At 58.5% G+C, this 16,652-nt stretch overlaps 1 protein-coding gene across 1 annotated transcript in view; it reads right to left on the bottom strand.

Annotated features, from left to right (window-relative positions):
* Positions 1-559: 559 nt before the first annotated feature.
* Positions 560-16,652, bottom strand: part of IGSF9B (immunoglobulin superfamily member 9B) — a gene marked incomplete at both ends in the record, with an annotated part of 37,212 nt that continues 21,119 nt past the window's right edge. The window contains 8 exons of the mRNA XM_084274899.1: positions 560-783; positions 1,193-1,314; positions 9,588-11,216; positions 12,472-12,517; positions 13,230-13,391; positions 14,649-14,733; positions 14,897-15,123; positions 15,762-15,937. Coding sequence (XP_084131025.1) covers positions 560-783; positions 1,193-1,314; positions 9,588-11,216; positions 12,472-12,517; positions 13,230-13,391; positions 14,649-14,733; positions 14,897-15,123; positions 15,762-15,937 — 2,671 coding nt within the window. The remainder of the gene's footprint in view (positions 784-1,192; positions 1,315-9,587; positions 11,217-12,471; positions 12,518-13,229; positions 13,392-14,648; positions 14,734-14,896; positions 15,124-15,761; positions 15,938-16,652) is intronic.

The following is a 16,652-nucleotide window of genomic DNA, read 5'->3' as shown; positions in this document are numbered from 1 at the left end:
GAGATTTCTCAGGACTACGGCTTTTCCTGGGATTATTTGGTCGTGATTTTATCATAATCAGAATCACGGGATTACCAGTTCCCGCCTGGGCCGTTAGTTTCTCATCAATTAATCACACCCCATGTCACTTAATTCCTTCCGGCGATGGAGGGCCAGCCGCTCATCCCACACCTTCTCTCTAAGCGCGCGCCGCAGAAGCGGATGTCAAAAGCTCCATCTTTGCCTTTGAACCCTAGAGACCTTTTCCGAAACCGAGGTGCGATTGCCCTCCTTCCCACCCCACCAAAGCTGCCCGGGGCTGGAAGTGCAGAGGGGATAGGGAGAAGCAGATCTGAGGAGCATCCAAGCCCCCAGGCATCCTCCCCATCCCCCCAACCTGCCCCAGCCTCCCATCCCGCTCCCCCACAGCTCACCCCCGACACGAAGCCCCGAACCTCCCCGCAGAGGTGGCAGCGCAGGTGCGTCCCCCTGCCTCTCTCCCACAGCCTCCATCCCCTGGCAGCGCGACGCCGGCTCCCCTCCACCCCCTCCTGTTTAACCTTCTGGGGCCAGCGCTGGGCTAAAGCAATGTGGCGTGCCCGCTGGCGTCGTCATGGTCCACGCTGTTGAGAATGGCTGTCTGGTCTTCAGGGAGCTGCCGGTGGCAGAGGTCGTCCTTCAGCGCCGAGAGACGGGCGAAGGGGTCCTGACGAGAGTGTCTCTTCTTCTTGCGGAGGCAGACAGCTTCGTCAGGCGACAGTACCTGAGAGCTGGGAAGGTGCTGAACCTGGGAGGCAGAGCCGTCTGCAGGGGGGACGGGAGGGAAGAAAAGGCAGGTGGGACTGGAGCTGGCAGCTAGAGGCAGCGCTGGCAGTAGACAGATCACTTGGGGCGATGTAAAAGGGAGGTTACAGCAAGCCTGGCACCCAAACTCGGCTGCTTGGCCAGGGGGGAGTGCGTTGGGCAAGGAGGAAAACTGAATTAACCCCCAGAAATCAAATCTGAAAGGAATCACTAGGGATGGGAGATGCATGGAAGGGGAATGGTATTTGGAACAGTGTTTGGAGGCTGTGGAGGGACCAGCCTGTGGGTGAGCAGCCTGGGGAGCCATCCTTTTGGGGGCCATGCAGGGATGGGCTTGGGGACCCCCCTTTTCCCAAGGGTCCCACCCACAGGGGGACAGAGCAGGGGGCTGCGGGGTCCTTGCACTCACTGGCTTGTTTTCTGGATTTCGAGGAGCCCTTGGATGACTTTTTGGGCTTCTTTATCCGCTGGTATTTCAGAGCTTCGAGCCTCTCAGGTGCAGCAGCGTCCCCGGGCGGCGATGGATGTTTTCTAGGAGGGAAAAGCAGACAGGTGCTGTCAGCGGCTCTCAGCCACACTCGGGGCTCCGGATGTCCCCAGCGGGGGATCGGTTGACCCCAGCCAGCTCTGCCACAGGAAAGGAAAAGGTGAGAGAACCCGGGCCATGAGGGAGCGGGGCCAGCCAGGCACATGGGGCAGGAGGAAGTGAGGTGCCCATCCTTGCTATTCCAAGGGTCCACACTGTCCCCCCACGTCTCCTCTGCATTGCTGAGCGGTGTCATAAGCCCAGCCGGTCCCACAGGCAGCATCCGATGCCACGAGAGAGCCACTGGCACCCCAGCTCACCTGCCTGCCATGCCAGCACTGCTAAACAAAACAGGACGGGGCAGATCCTATGTCCGATAAGGCATCTCAAGAAAAAGGTGGGGAAACCCCCTTGGGATGGAGAGAGAGGAAGAGACAGGCAGAAGCGGCATGGCAGCATCGAGACGGGCACCATGAGCCACCCAGGGCGGACAACAAACAGCGGGGAGGCAGGGTCCTGCCCAGCCCCGCTCCCCATGGCCAAAAAACAAACCAGGGGCCACACAACAGACAGGGACACAGGGCACACGCCGACACAGCCGGGAGCAGTACCTCACCCCCATGTCCCCCACAGAAATGCAACAGTATGGGACTGGGAGCAGGGGGTCCCTCACCCAGCAGGATGGGGCGCAGGAACAAAACTCTGACACGTTTTTATGGTGAGGAGGGGACTTGCAAAGGGGCGGTTCCTATGGGACAGCCAGCAATGGCTTCCCAGCCCCAGAGACTCTTATGCGGGGACCAGCTCAAGGTTAAGCAGTCTCCACTTTGCAAAGGGGTTTGGGGGATTTTTTGGCTCTACTTTCCTCACCGTACCTGCTTTCCCCTTCCAAGGACCAGGAGGTATGACTGCTGTGGAGAGCATGGCAGCAGAGGAAAACCTTCTCCTTAGGACAGCGATCGCCCCAGATCTCATCTATGACACATCGCAGCATCCCCTTGTCCCACCCCTCAGCCCCTTGCTGCTTTCCCATTCCCTTCCCCCTCTCCCTTTTACTTTCCCGTCCCTCCAAGTCGCACCAATGTCACAGAAGGAGGAGTCTGAGTCAAGGCAGCCGAGGCCACAGGTAAAAACCACCTGGGATCGGCCAGAGTCACAGAGAGCAACCTGCACACGAGGCACCCCGAGGTGACAGGGAAGCACCCACAAAGCACCTCCCTGCAGTAAAGCCAACGCTGGAAGCCTGGACTCCAGAGAGAAGGGCCTGGAGACCTCAGGCAGCATGCCTCTCGTCCATAAGCCTGTCTGGCCCTTCGAAGGATGAGGTGACACTTCTGAGCTCTCACAGCTCAGCCACAGGAGCTCAGCAACCAAACCTTTTCAGAACAGCCATGCAGAGGACAGCGCCAACAGAAACTCCTGCATCTTCAGGCCAGGCATCAGTGAGCCCCACGAGCCACAGGCTGAGCCAGGGGCTCTTCACAAGGCACCAGCAAGTGGAATAGTCAACCTTGACTGCCTCTGAGGAGGCAGCACCCAGACCCCCGCCTTGGCACCAAAAAGCTGTGGTCCAATCATCCACCGTGTCCCCGGTCTGTCACCAAAGCCAGACCCCATCCGGCATTGCAAAAATGGTGCTGGTGGGAGCAGGAGGGAGCCCCAGCACACCCGGGCTGCGGGACAAGAACATGTCCACCCATGGCAAGTCTGGAGCTTCTCATCTTCCTTGGGCTTCAGGCAGAGACCCTGAAGAGACCCCCATGAGCTTTCCTCCATGTCCCTCATGCACAGAACACAGCGTGACAGCAACACTTTACATCCAAGATCCCCAGTGCCTGCTGGAGCAGGGATATGGCAGCTGGAGCAGCACAGGTGAGGAGCTCCCAGGGGGCTTTTCCCACCTGAGGAGCAGAAGGGGTTGGGGTTTTTTTGAAGATGTGTGTGATCTCAAAGCTCCTCAGTTCTGTGAGCAGCGGGTTTTTATCTTGGAGTGCCAAGAAAAGCACCATGTGAATTGTGGAAGCAGCTGGGGCACAGCAGATGCGACAGAAACCCAGACACCGGCAACAGAAAAAGCCCCTTCTCATGTTTCCCATCACAACAGGGACATCAAGGTGAGGATGCTCCCAGCAGAGCAGCGCATCAGCTGAAGATGAAGCGACCCATCAGACAAGCTGCTAGTCCTGCTGGCTGGATCCAAGCAAGATCTTTCCCCTCCACGTTTACAAGCCCCTTCAGCTGCAGGTTTAAACACCTTCTTCCTGAGCACACACAACCCCTGCTGAGACGTGGCTCCCGAGTTCCACTGGGGTACTGCCACCAGCCAGCACACATGCTAGCTCGGAGAAACGACCGGTCCACCCGAAGAGCCAGCAGCACAGGACTTCCCTGCAGTAATCCCTGCTTGAACAGTCGATAACAGGCTCTTCCTGTTCATATCCACCGCTCTAGGGCCAGTGCAACAGTCACCCATGCAGGTACTTGGCTAATGGTGAACTCAACTGCTCCCCAGCCCCAACCCATCACCTGTGGAGCTCATGTGTGCCAAACTCTGGATGCCAGGGAGCTCGGCAACCCGACGACTGTCCTGCCCGCCAGCATCTGCCTTCCCATCACCCAGGCAACTCCACTAATGCTGTTATTCAAGCTCCACTTGTAGAAGGCTCTTGAGCTTCCCAATCATTTTTCTCTTCCCTCTGAGAAGGCGCCTCTGTGGCATGTTGACAGAATCAGGCAGATTTACGTGAGGGATTGCGAGGAAGCTGCCTGAAGCTCGTTTCCACGAGCTCTCCGTAATTGGGCTTGCAGTTTTACACACAAACGTAAACAGCGAGCACATCGGACCCACGTGTCACCCTAAATACCCTCTGGCCCCTGGCAAGGAAGAGATACAGAGGAGGACAAAACGATGCTACTCACCAGCCAAATATTATCTGCTGTGCCCACCCTTTATTTCTTCAGAGGCTTCCACTTTTCCCCGTTAATTTTCAACTTTAAGCTCAGCCAGAAGCCTCTTCCTGCCCCTAGAGTCTGCATTTTGGGCAGCTGTCCTGAACACCAACAGGCCATGAGGTTCAGGGAGTGGGCGAGCTGCTTTTTCTAGAGCCTTCGGTGTAGAGGTGAGCGAAGGAGCTCCAAGAAGCACAGGTGAATTCCTGATGCAAACCTTCTCCAAGGCACCACAGTCACCCAGAGCAGCAGTCGCCCTCAAGCCTTCTGAATGAGCAAAAGCCCCAGCAGCATGGACACAGAGAGGTACTGGAGATGTCACAAAAGGCACCAAGGGACCTCCGAGAGCACTGGGACAGGAGGCTGCAGCTAGGGGAGAAGAGCCATCCAACCCAACACACACCTCAGATGCTCTTCTTCAAATGTCGTCCCGCGTACGAAGTGGAGACATAAGGGAGAAGTTCCACAAAACCATCACTAGCCTCTTTCTATCCAAAAGGCAGAACCTGTGCCAATGAGGGGGGAGGGCAGGAGATTCAAGGGCACAATATGTGTGTTTCACCTCGTGGAAGGCTCAGCGCACATCCCTTGTTTCCTTCTCTCCTTGTGTCAAGGCACTGGCATCCAGGAACAGCTCGGACATGCTAGAGCATCCACTTGGACTGGTAGGAGCAGGCACCTGTTCCAGGGGCCACCATTCCTCAACCCTTTCTCCTCCTGAGATGAAGAGGCTGCTTTGCCTGCACAAGGCTCCATCCCAAGCTCAAGCGCTGCACAAATCCCATGAGATGCCCCACAAGTCGGAATTTCCCCTCTGATCAGAGGCTGCTGCCTCCACCTCAGAATGCCATTGCCCATCACTCGGGATCCTTCAGCGCAAGGGATGCTTGAGAGGCACAGAGGCAGCAGCCCTTCGCCCGCAACGAGGGAAGAAGGGGCTGGGAAGGGGGGGGTCCTTCTGCCTGCAAACACCACAACTCATCTACACGACGGACTTCCCCATGCCGACAGGAGAGGAGCATGGGAGAGGAGAGAGGGCGAGGGACAAAGGGCCGGACTGGAGAGGAAGAGGGGGCACAGTCACGGGAAAGGGAAGGGAAAGAGGAAGATAAATGAAAAAACAGGAGTGTGAAAATATATATATAAGTAAATTAAAGAGACTGAAAAGAAAAAAATAATAATAATAATTAAGAAAGAAAGAATAAACGCACTCAGACGAGCGGACTCACAACTTCTCCAAGCGGGAGGAGGCATGAAACACATGCAGAGGATCAGCACATGGACAGTCTTTAAAGGGGAACCTGTTTGCTTTCAAGAGGGGAGCGAGGGGTGCCACTCCTCCCGCACGCCTGGCGCCGACGTCCCTTTGTCACTCAATGCCACGGCCGAGCCCCCAAACCCCCAGTGTCGGCAGTGCTGCCCCGGCAAGGTGGGGGGACCAAAGCCAGCTGCCCAGGGTGGGCCATGGTGCCGAGGGGTGTGGGGGCTCGGCACCTTGTCTGTGGTTTTTGGGTTTTCCCTCTGCAGGGAGGCAACAGCCCCCTCGTCCCCGCGGGAAGACACAGAACCGTGCGCTGCATCCGGAGAGAAGATGATGGGAAAGCTGCTCGTGCCGACACAGGGGCAGCACTGTCCGTCCCTGCCCATCAATGAAGACTACCTGACCTTCACCCAGCAGAACGCACAGCACCATGGTCCCCCATGGCAGTTTGAGCCTGCAAACTGCCCCTCCTCCCCTCCACCCAGCTTCTATGGCTGCAGCACAGAAAGCTGTCTGGTCTCATAAAACCCCTGCGCTCTGCAGGCACTGATGATTTTACAACCCCAGATCATCCAGAAATAACTTGGCCGGGCTCTTTACAGGAATCCTCACTTATTAAAGTGAGATTGATCCTTCTGGCTTCCCCCTTTTTGAGGGTAACGACTCTGGAGTTGCTCCTACAAATCCCATCCCCCACAGCATCTCTGTGTAGGATGCAGGGCTGCTCCTCAGCGAGCACCCTGTGACCCTGCTCCTGAAGTTCCCCCAGCTCCTGGCACCCAGCACCAGAGATGGGAGCCAGCCAGGATCTGAGCAGGAGCCACACTGAACTCAGGTGTGAGCCTGGACTGGCCTCCGCTGTGCTAAAACCGAGCTCACTCATGTCCCTAACACTCCTGGAGCAGGGAAGCACCACGGAAGGAGGACAGAGAAAAAGCCACATCTTCACTTCCATGAGGGCTTCCCCATTTCTTGAGAAGTCTGGCACAGCCTAGATCTCACCAGGGCTTGGTGCTAGCTCTGCTCCTCGTGGGACACCCTGCTGTAGAGTCAGCAGGGGGAAACTGGAGAAAGCGGCCAAGGGTTCAAGAGCCTCGGGGGCTGCAAGACTCAAGCTGGAGGGGTTTTGCCATGCCAAAAGGATGGAACACACTTCCTGCACCTGCTGCCATTGCCGTGACACAGCACTCCTCCTGCTCTTCCCACCCAAAGCCAACCCTCCACTTCAGCAGGATGAAACCCCCTGTTGTCCCAGAAACATCTTCCTGATTTCTCCAGGCATCTCACCTCTCTGCTGTGAGGCTCTTTCCCAGCCTCACAAGGCTCCTTAAGCTGTTAAGAGAGGATCATTTGGGACCTGGGCTCTTCCCCCCCAAGGCAGCAGAGTGTAAGTTTCTCTAAGAGATGTGCTAAGGAAGTTCAGGTATGGCCAGGCCCTAGAAACTGTCCATCTGCAGTCCCACCTCTCCCTTCACGACCAGGCTGGCTGGCAACCAAACACAGGCCAGCCTTCCCAGTCCTTGAGGTCAGGAATGACTATCGCCACACCTGGCTCTAGCAGTTTCAGTGACATTCTCCACTTCTAAGGCCTAAAAACTATCCCCCAATCACCCAGTCCCAGCCCCAGGGATGCTCATGGCCATCTGGGAAACCAGCTCCATGAAGGCAGCCCCAGCCATGCTTTCTTGGGAAAGCCTGTAAGATCTGCTCCAGGCTGTTTGTTTACAGCTGGGACAGAAGGCACCTCGGGGATTTCTCCAGGGGGTATTTCGGAGAGGGACAGCTTTTACTGACTACACTTGGGAGGGGAATGACGAAACACCTCGCTAGCAGCCTGGAGCCATGCTGCCAGCCAAGCCACACAGTCCCCCTTGAAAGGAAGGCATCTCCTGCTTCCCACAGCTGAGGAGATTTGGGAAGTAGACAATGAGATCCAGGCACTGGTAGGAACAAAATTCTCCACATCCTGGCCTGCAACTGGAGACAGGTTTTTGGAGCCCCCACTTCAAGAGGACCACCTGCAGCTGGCTGCTCCACATGTGGCTCCTTTACCCGGCTCCAGGGGCTCCAGCCATGAGCTGCTCCTGATTTGGATCCTCCAGGATGACTCCGCCTCAACATGCACCTCCCTGACACTGTGTAAGCCACACGCCAATGCAAGCCCTGCCAGGGCTCGTCCTGAACCCCCCCTTGGTGAAGACATGGCTGCCATCACTAGACTCTAACTCCAGCCCTGCCACCTCCCCAAAAGCTGGGGAGCAGTGGCATGCTTGCTGGGAGGGGAAACCCAAAAGCCACAGAGAACTGTGCATCCAGAGGTGTTTCCTAGTGTTTTCGGATTCCTTATTCCCCTTTAAAGGAAGAGATGGTATTGGAAAAGCCCCTTCCGTGGTTCCCCTCTCATGCCCCGCTCCCGGCCACCCTCCACAGCACCCACACCATCCTTTCGGACATGGATCACCCTTACCTATTGAGCTGAGGAGAAGCTTGTCTCGACAACACTGCCCAGATAGCTGAGATTAATCAAAAACAAAGCAGTTATCAACACCCGCAAGGAGCCGAGCTCCGCAACACATCAGCACGTCAACAACTCCAAAGGAAAAGGAGGGAAAGAAACCAAACCGAAACACAAACGAAAACAAGGCTGGAGAAGAAAGGGGGAAAAGAAACAGAAGAGAAAGGAAAAGAAGAAACGAAAACAATAGTCAACAAAGCGAATGGATACACTGCGTAAAAGCACGGACAACAGCGCTGCTCTAACATGGACCTGTCTGGGAGCTGGGTCTCCTTGGGGTGCCCTGGCTAGGAGACGTGGGCACTGCCACGGGCTCAATGGCACTGCTCCATGGCTGTGTTTCCTCCAGAGGCACTCCGAAGATGTTTCGGGCTCGTTCGGCTCCTCTCCCTCCCCATCCTCATCCTCTCCCTCTCCCCTGCGCACCCCAGCAGTGCCGGGTGGGTTTTCTAAGGCCTTAACGCTTCCAGGTACCAGAGGGTGGGAGTGAAATGCGGAGGGCGCTGCGGGGTGAAACGCTGCCTCCCCCCTCCCCAAAACACACGCCTCTTCTCCGTACGCCTCCAACAGACCGCGCCAGCTCCGTGGGGCTGGGTGCCCCCGCCTCCCACCCCCCCAACTCCTCTCCGCCACAAGCCAGAGAGGGGGATTTCGACCCCGCCAGACAAGAAGCCGAAATGAAGCGAGACGAAAGGATGGGACGAAAGCACGGCTACGGGGTCTAAGGTGCTGTGAAAGACGGAGGAAGAGAGGAGAGAGGGAAAGAGAGAGAGGAGAGAGAGAGAGACGCTTTTTGCCTGGAGCAACCCTGGTACCTGGAAAACCAGCCGCTACTGTCTAGTGCAGCCACATCCCTCTTTAGGGCAGGATCTGAGCGTGCCGGCGGCCTCCCGATCTCCGCTGGGGTTAGCTTATTTTTACTTTTTCCTCCTCTCCTGACATGCTGCTGGTGTGGCTAAGTCCTCGATCTCTCCCTGCCCGCGTCCCAGGGCTGCAGCATCCCTTTTGCAGGTGGGGTCGTGACCGTGATAGCTGTTTCTGTCATGCATTAAAGCTCTCTAGACTCCGCGGGAAGGAAGAGGAGGAAGACCGAGGCGCGGCGGCGGCGGCCCTAACGTTCGAAGAAAGCCAAGAGCCAGCAGCTAGAAGAGGAAACAACCGCCAATGACACCAGGACACTTACCTATGCGAGCCAGAGGAGCCAGGTCTTTGCATGCCTGGTAGGCGGCCCGTAGTCCAAGTCACAGTGCTTCCCATGTTTCCCAAGGGAGCCACTGGGGAGGAGGCAAGTGCGCTGCCGGCACCGGGAAGGTGGCCTGCCTAAAACCCAGCTCCCTCGGGCAGCAGCCATGCAAACCCGCGCCTCTTCCTAAGCAAAGCCCGCGGGACACCGTCTCCAAAAGGGATGCTGCAGCGCGCCCAGAGAGACCCTACGAGTTGGGATGGCGATGGTGGGGAGGGAGTCAGAGGGAGCAGGTGAGGCAGGGTGGGGGAAGCCAGGAGGGGGCCAGGGTTGGGGGGAGGGGGGTGCACCACGGGGCTCACGCACTTACCCCGTGGCGGCTACCGTGGTGGATGTCTGCTCCGGTTGGAGAATCTCCTCGCCAGCCCTCCTCGGAGAGGGGATGTCTCCGAAAACATCCATGGTGTCCACAGGCAGGGAGGAGCCCTGGGAGCCGGAGTAGCCGGTGGCCAGGGAGGTGAAGGCGGTGGTAGGTCGGTAGCTGGGGCTGCCTCCCCGGCTGCTCGGCGCAGGGGATCCCGTTGATGGTGTGGACTTGCGGGAGAAGCTGACCGCCGCGGGGGGCTGCAGGGTGATCTCTGACACCTCCGCTTGCTGGATGAGGCCTGGCCGGGGCCGTGCCCGGGCAGTCAGCTCTGGGGAGCTGTTGCGGGAGCTGAGGGGACTTTGGGTCAGAGGAGAAAGCCTCGAAGGTTGTAGCACCACCTGATGTAAACTGGGCTCAGCCCTCCTGACCTGCCGAGGGCTGGGCCGAGGTCGGGGTTGGGGCTCGTACCACCTGGTGTCCAGGCTGAATGTGCTTGTGCCGCTGGGGCCGACGGGCTCGGACGGGTCGTGGTAAGGCAACACGGGTATGCCCATACCTTGGCTGGTATGTCTTAGCTGCCCTTGACATCCCATGGGTTGCATAGGTTTGTCCTGCCACTTGGTGGTGGTGGGCACGGAGGATTGACCCCTGCCCGGTGACTTGCCGGTCCAGCTCTTTGGTGCCTCCAGGGGCAGGATGCCCGGGTAGGACGCGGGGACCACCTGGAGGGAGGAAGGAGGTGGCCCCCGAGGAAGACAGCCGGTGGTGGGCTGGGAGCCCTCGGCCGCCTCACAGGGCTGGAGCTGGTGGGGGAACGGCGCGGGGGCCGGCTCCAGGCCGCCGAAGGGGAACTCGGCCCTGCCCCAGGGCTCGGGGGACCGGCCCCCCGTGGGGGTCTGGGCCAGGGGCAGCGTGCTGTTGGAGGCGTTCTCCCCATTCTCCTCGGGGATGGTGGGGTGTCCGAAGGGCCCCTCGGGGGGCAGCGGCGGGGAGGACATGACTGAGCTCAGTGGGCTGACTTCTGGCATGTAGAAGGGTGGTGGGTCCACCTCCCCGGGGCTGCTGCTGCTGAGGTAACCGTAAAACTGGTGGTGGAAAGCCCGGGGGGCCGGCGGGCGGGCCTGGCCAGTGGCCTGCAGCGTGCCGGGACCCTCCAGCGCCCGGTGGAACCGGGGGCTGTATGCTGGTGGCTGAAGGTAGGACTCCTGGCTGGAGGAGAGAGGGGTGAGCTGGGCTTTCAGGGCGGTGACAGAGGTGGGGACGACAGGGTCGTCATTCTCCTCGTCCGACTGCCTGAACTCAGGGTACATGTCCGTCTCCTCCACGAAGGGGAAGCCCTCGATCCGCCGTGTCTTCAGGGAGGGTTCCATCTCCGACGGGTCCATGACGAAGCGGCCATCGGGCCCGCGGCTGATGAGCTCGATGGGGGTGGTGGCCTCGGCTTCGGCCTCCGCCTTGGAGACGCTGTACTTCTTGCTGCTGATAGCTCGCTTGGTCTTCTTGTAAAGGGAGAGCTCCTTCTCCTTGGTGGGGCTCAGCATCCGCTTGGCCTGCGGGCCCTGGTCGTCGGAGGACTCCGAGGGGGGACGAAGCGTGCGGATGCTCTCGGGACTCACCTTGCCGGAAGACAACCTGGACCACAGGGGAGAGAAACCGAGAGAGGGGACGGTCACCCAGAGGGGAAGGGAGCTGTTCCTACCCGGAAGAGCTGCTGGCTGGATGCAGAAACCCAAGTGCCACCAGCTCTCAAAAGAGGAACCGCTGGGAGGAACTGGGGTGGGCTAACCAGGATGGCAGAGTCTTGGTTGAGTGTGGCACATCACCCCCACTCCTCAGGAACAGAGCTCAGCACACATGCCGTCTCCCCCAGGGCAGGCAGCTCACACTGACACCTTGAAACACACTCCACCAGCACCTTGCCACAAGCTCCGTGGCCCCAGCAGGACAGAGGACAAGATCCAGAGCTTGCTTCCAACTCCTTCAGAAGTTCATTTCCCTGAGCTATCCACAGCCAGGAAAAAGCCCGGGGAGGAGGGATGCTGGGCAAACGCCCCCTCTCACAGAGCTCAGCATCTCACTGGGCAGATCAGCTGGCACATCGTTCCAGACCAACTTTTCCCAGCTCTCAACACTGAAATTGAAGGCTGAGTGCCTCGGAAGGCAGAGAGCATCAGAACAGTTTGCTCATCCCTATCTAGAAAGCCTCAGACAGAGACAGACAGACAGGATGGCAGGGCAAAAGGCAGTGGATCCAACAGAGATGGTGCAGGCACAGTTACTTCAGGGCAGTGAAAGGAACTGAAAAAAGCCAGATTAGGATTCACTGGCAGTGGGATGTTTTTGTCGCTGTCCAGGACCCAAAGCACGAGGCACCCACACCTCAGGCTCCCATGCTCGCACCAGGGAGACACCTCTGCTGTTAGGTGGTTACACATCCTTGTGATGGGCTCTGCAAGCACCGCAATCCACCACCACCTCTGGGCACATGGCAAGAGCCTTCAGCCAGGCACTCTTCATGGATAAAGAGAAGATCTGTCTGCAAGGTTCCCTGAACTTCCCAAGAGAAAGCCAGAGCCAACAGGTAAGGACTCAAACTACAGTGAGCTTGCACAAAGGACTCCAGTTCCACCAGTCAACTCCAGCTTTGGTTAACATCCACAGATCCACAGGGACATCTCTTAGCTTAAGGCTTGCTGTGTTCGTCCCTGCTGCCTTCTACTCCAAAGCCCGTTTGTCTCTGGTGAACCGTTGTTCCCAACAAGCTCAGGGAACACCAAAACCAACTGGTCAGAAGCAACCAAGCAAGGCCAGGCATCTCCATATAAGCCTTGCCACAGCTGTAGGAAGGAAGCACCTTGAAGACCCACGGCCTGGGAGAGATACTTACGGGGACTCCAAACTCTTCCTGCAGTGGGTGATCGAGAGAGGAGGGTCTGGAAGAGAATAAAAAGGGGAAAGAAGAGAGAACGCTAAGGAGACGCAGCACAGCAAGAGACAAGACAAACTCGACATCAAGACCACAAAAAGACACTCAACAAGAGGCCAAGGTTTCATTGCTCCAGTGCTTTAATGGTTGCTGACAACAAACGGCTCCCATCACAGGGTCCTGCCCATCCTGCTGCCGCAGACTTGCAGGCTGGAGAAGAAGGAGCCGATTCCCCCTGCCCTCTCCAGCTGCCCTCTTCCCTGCCAGCCACAGTCCCTGATTTCAGGAAGCAGAGAGGCAGGGGTCTCCTCTGCGGGGTCTCCTCTAGTCTAGCATGGCTGTTGGGCATCACCCACTCCAGGTTGGGCAGAGCCAGGCAGAAGCAGCTGGGGAGCCCAACTCTGGGGGCGGGGGGACCTCGAGGAGGACAGCCCAGCCCTAAGCCCCCCAGCTCTAGGAGTTATCACCACGCAAGAGCACTCCCTCCGAAATCCCCAGCTAGTTCCTGTGTCGCCTCTTCACCCACCCTGCCTCTCCCGCTCCCCAGCACGGGCGCTTTCAGGCACAGCTGAGGGATGAAGTCAGGGCTTCACCTGAGGACACGCACGGGCGGAAGAAGAGACAGACAGGGAAGAAGGTTACAACCACAACACCACAACCAGGGAGGAGGAGGAGGGAAGGAGGAAGGAAGGAAGGAAGCACACCAGGGCCGGGCTCACCTTTCTTGCGCTTGAGCTTGCGTTTGCGTTGCTTGTTGACGAAGCAGGCGGCAAGTGTGCTGAAGAGGATGGCAGCAGCCAGGAAGCAGATGGTGGCAACGATGCCAGCCAGCACCGGGCGGGCTAGACCCTCGTCCGTCAGGTCAGGCTGAGGAAATACGTCTGGGGAGGGGGAAAAACACAACAATCAGGTGTCGTGCACACATCCCCACTTGCCCCAGGGACCCAACAGAGCACGGAGGCAACTGGTCCCAGGAACGATAACAAGACCCCGCTCCCAGCCCAGCCCACCCAGAGAGAGCAGTCAGTGCTGCTGCAGGCCGCTGCCAAGGGATTTGGTGACCTCATGCTAGATAAACCTATTTTAAGCTGACAGGTCCCCCAGGGAAGAAGCCTCCATGGCACACAGACACGCTTCAGTGCCAGTGCACGCGGCTGCACCAGACCTGCAGCTGTCCCCCAGCCCAGCAACCCGCTGTGATACTCTCACCCATGCCTCAGTGCGAGGCACTTCAGCTCATCAATGAAAACCGGGCTCCAAACCCTCATCACACCCCTTCAGTCACTTGCTATCACACCCAAAGCGCCAGCAGACCTTAGCTGTGCCCTTTTACGGGTGCAAACCCTGCACGCAGGGTTAGTTCGCATCCACATGCCTGGGGTGGGGTTTGGGGTGGCGTGGGGAGGGGGGAGGCTGCCTGGGAGGCTGGGGCGCACACACGCCAAACTCCATCAGAAGAACGGCGGTGAGGAGCCAGAGCAGGCAGCAGCGGGCAGGTACCACTTGGGGGCAGAAAGAGACTGCCTCATCCCTGCGCGCAGCGAGCTGGCTCCTCGGCTTTGTCAGGAGAGTATGAAAGCAGGGAGCGCCGCATCCCCCCATCTCCTCCTCCAGCCCTCGCCTTCCCCATCGCCATCATGTGCCTTTCTCCCAAGGAGCATCCTTCCTCCAAGCTGGACATGGGTACAGGGCAGACACGTGAGCTGCGTGCGGCGTGTTGCAGTCTCCAGTCTCAAAGCCTTTTTTCCCCTTGGACTCCACACTGCAGCACTACATCCCCCTCCCTGCACCTTCTGTTCCCAGGCTGCACAGTGCCTGGTCAGAGCTTTGTGCCCTGGGCACCCTGCAGAGATGAGACGTGGGGCTGCTCTGCACCGGGTGATGCCTGCCAATGCCAGGCTCTGCCAGAAGGACTGAACGGGGCGGGTTGGTCCTCGCCTGCTCCGAGCACCACTGATCCATTTGCACTGGGAGTAGGGACACCGATCCTAACCGTGTGCCCATCAGCCCAGCTCACGGCCTGAGCATCCCGGGTAGAAGCACAGTATGCAGCCATCGCTGCCCAAGTGGGTACCGATGCACACCGTGAGCTCAGGTGCCCCCCTCAGACAGGGGCAGAAGGAAGAGCCACTCCTTACCTGTACTGGACACACCAGCAACGTTGCTGGGTTCACTGATGAGATCCTGCATGACAGCCAGCACCCGGAACTCGTACCAGGTGTCCTGAAACACCAAGCACATCCATCAGGTCCCCACCACAGCCCTGAAGCCTCGCCCAGCCCCTCCAACACCCAGCACAGTGTCCCAAGCCACCCTATAAAAGCTTCCCCAGAGCTGCAGCAGACAATGCAATGCTGGGGGTACAAGGTGGGTGGGCCCCACTTACCTGGGACAAATCCTTGGCAAAGAACTCGCTCTCAGTCCCCAGGATGCCATCATCCAAGATCTCCCACCTCTCCGCAACACGGAACTCCATGATGTAGCGGTCGATGGGGAAGCTGTGGTTAGCGGGAGGAAGCCACGACAAGAGGACGCCTTGCTGTGTCCGGTTGGCTGTTAGGCACCTCGGTGGGGTAACCAACACCAGAGGCTCTGGAGTTGTTACAGGGAATGCTGGGGAGAGAGCAGGTGGGACAGGGACTCCTTTGAGATGGGGCAAAGGGAAACGCAGAGGATGCTCTTCTACACGTGCCTTGTCGATGGCTGATGGACCACATGGCAGCTCCCACCTGCCAAGAGCTTGGGGCACGTCTTGGACACGCAGTCTCATGTCTCACAGACAGAAAAGTGGCTTTTGGAGAAGCAGGGGTCTAATCATGTTGTGACTCCAAGAAAAGAGGCACAGCGTTAGGCAACCTCCTGCTTCCGCCCACCTCTGCCCGAGGCAGGTACCAGCGCGGAGCCCTTTGTGTTAGCTCCCAGCTCTGAGCTGCACGCAAGTGATTTCGTGCTCTATTAATACCTCCTGACCCCAGCTGAACTGAAGGAAGATCTGGAAGGTGACTGGTACAGCACCATTCTCCTACACCGTCCCTTGGGAGGCTTTCTGGAGCCTCACACACCCAAAGCCCACAAGCTTTGCCCAGAACCCTCCATGAACCACCTTCTGCGCAGCTGGAAATCGCTGCTGCTGCTCATCATCTCTGCTCCCAGCAGATAGGACACACAGACCAAGGCTAAGGGCCACTTCCCCCCATAGACCTCCTTGTCCTTTCCCCTCCTCCTCCCCTCATTCCCTTGGGGGACCTTACCTAGAGTGTTCACAGTGACCACCTCACTGAAGGAGCTGGTGCCCAGCTTGTTTTGAGCCAAGACACTGAACTGGTACGCCGTCTCCGGTTCCAAGGTATCCACCAGTAGCCAACTGGAACCGGCCGGCACAGGGAGAGACAGCCAGTCATGGGGGCCAAACTGGGCTCTTTTCATCCTGCCGGGAGAAAAGAGGGAGCACCCTCAGGGAAGGACAGGGAGGGTGAAGAGGCAGCCTCAACTTCTCGAGCGAGAATGGAGCTTTCCCGAGCGATGGGTTGGTTTGGCAGCAGCGATGCGGATGGATGTGGGGCAGCCGCTTCGCCACCCAAGCGCTGGCTCAGGGGCGGCGCACATGAGGACCGCCAGGCACAGGGCACGGTCCTGTCGTGCCACACCTGCACCCCCAGGCTCACATGGGCACGGCTACCAGCCCTCCCCTTCTGCACCCTGCGAGCGGTGTCCGGGACAACAGCGGTGCCAGGAGCCCCACTCTGAGGTGACTTCCTAAAGGCTAAAGGGGAAGCGGAGCCGTTTTTACTCCAGTGAGTAAAAGGAGCAGATGGGTCCTGCCCCCACTTACACCTCAACACCTCCAGAGCCTTTCCATAGGGGTCCAAAACCCACAGGCCCAGGGTGAAAAGTAAAGCTCCCAGTGCTGTCCCAGCATGACTCCTGCACACACGAGCATTCAGCCACCACCCCGCTGGGAAGCACCCCAGAGAGACAGGCCCGCATCCTGAAGCGGCATCACCATGCTGCACTGACATTGCAAGTATTGGGGCTTGTGTCAGAGGGATGCTCTCCCTAGGGAGCCCCAGCCCTCATCCATGGGCTTCGGTGGGGCCTGCAGAGGATCTGGGCAGGGTTACTGCAGGAGGTCTGCTCTGCAG

This window comes from Gallinula chloropus (assembly GCF_964237585.1).
Source record: "Gallinula chloropus genome assembly, chromosome: 24".
Taxonomy (NCBI): Eukaryota; Metazoa; Chordata; class Aves; order Gruiformes; family Rallidae; genus Gallinula; species Gallinula chloropus.
Note: the sequence above shows the minus strand (reverse complement) of the source record. Positions and strands in the feature narration are given on the sequence as shown.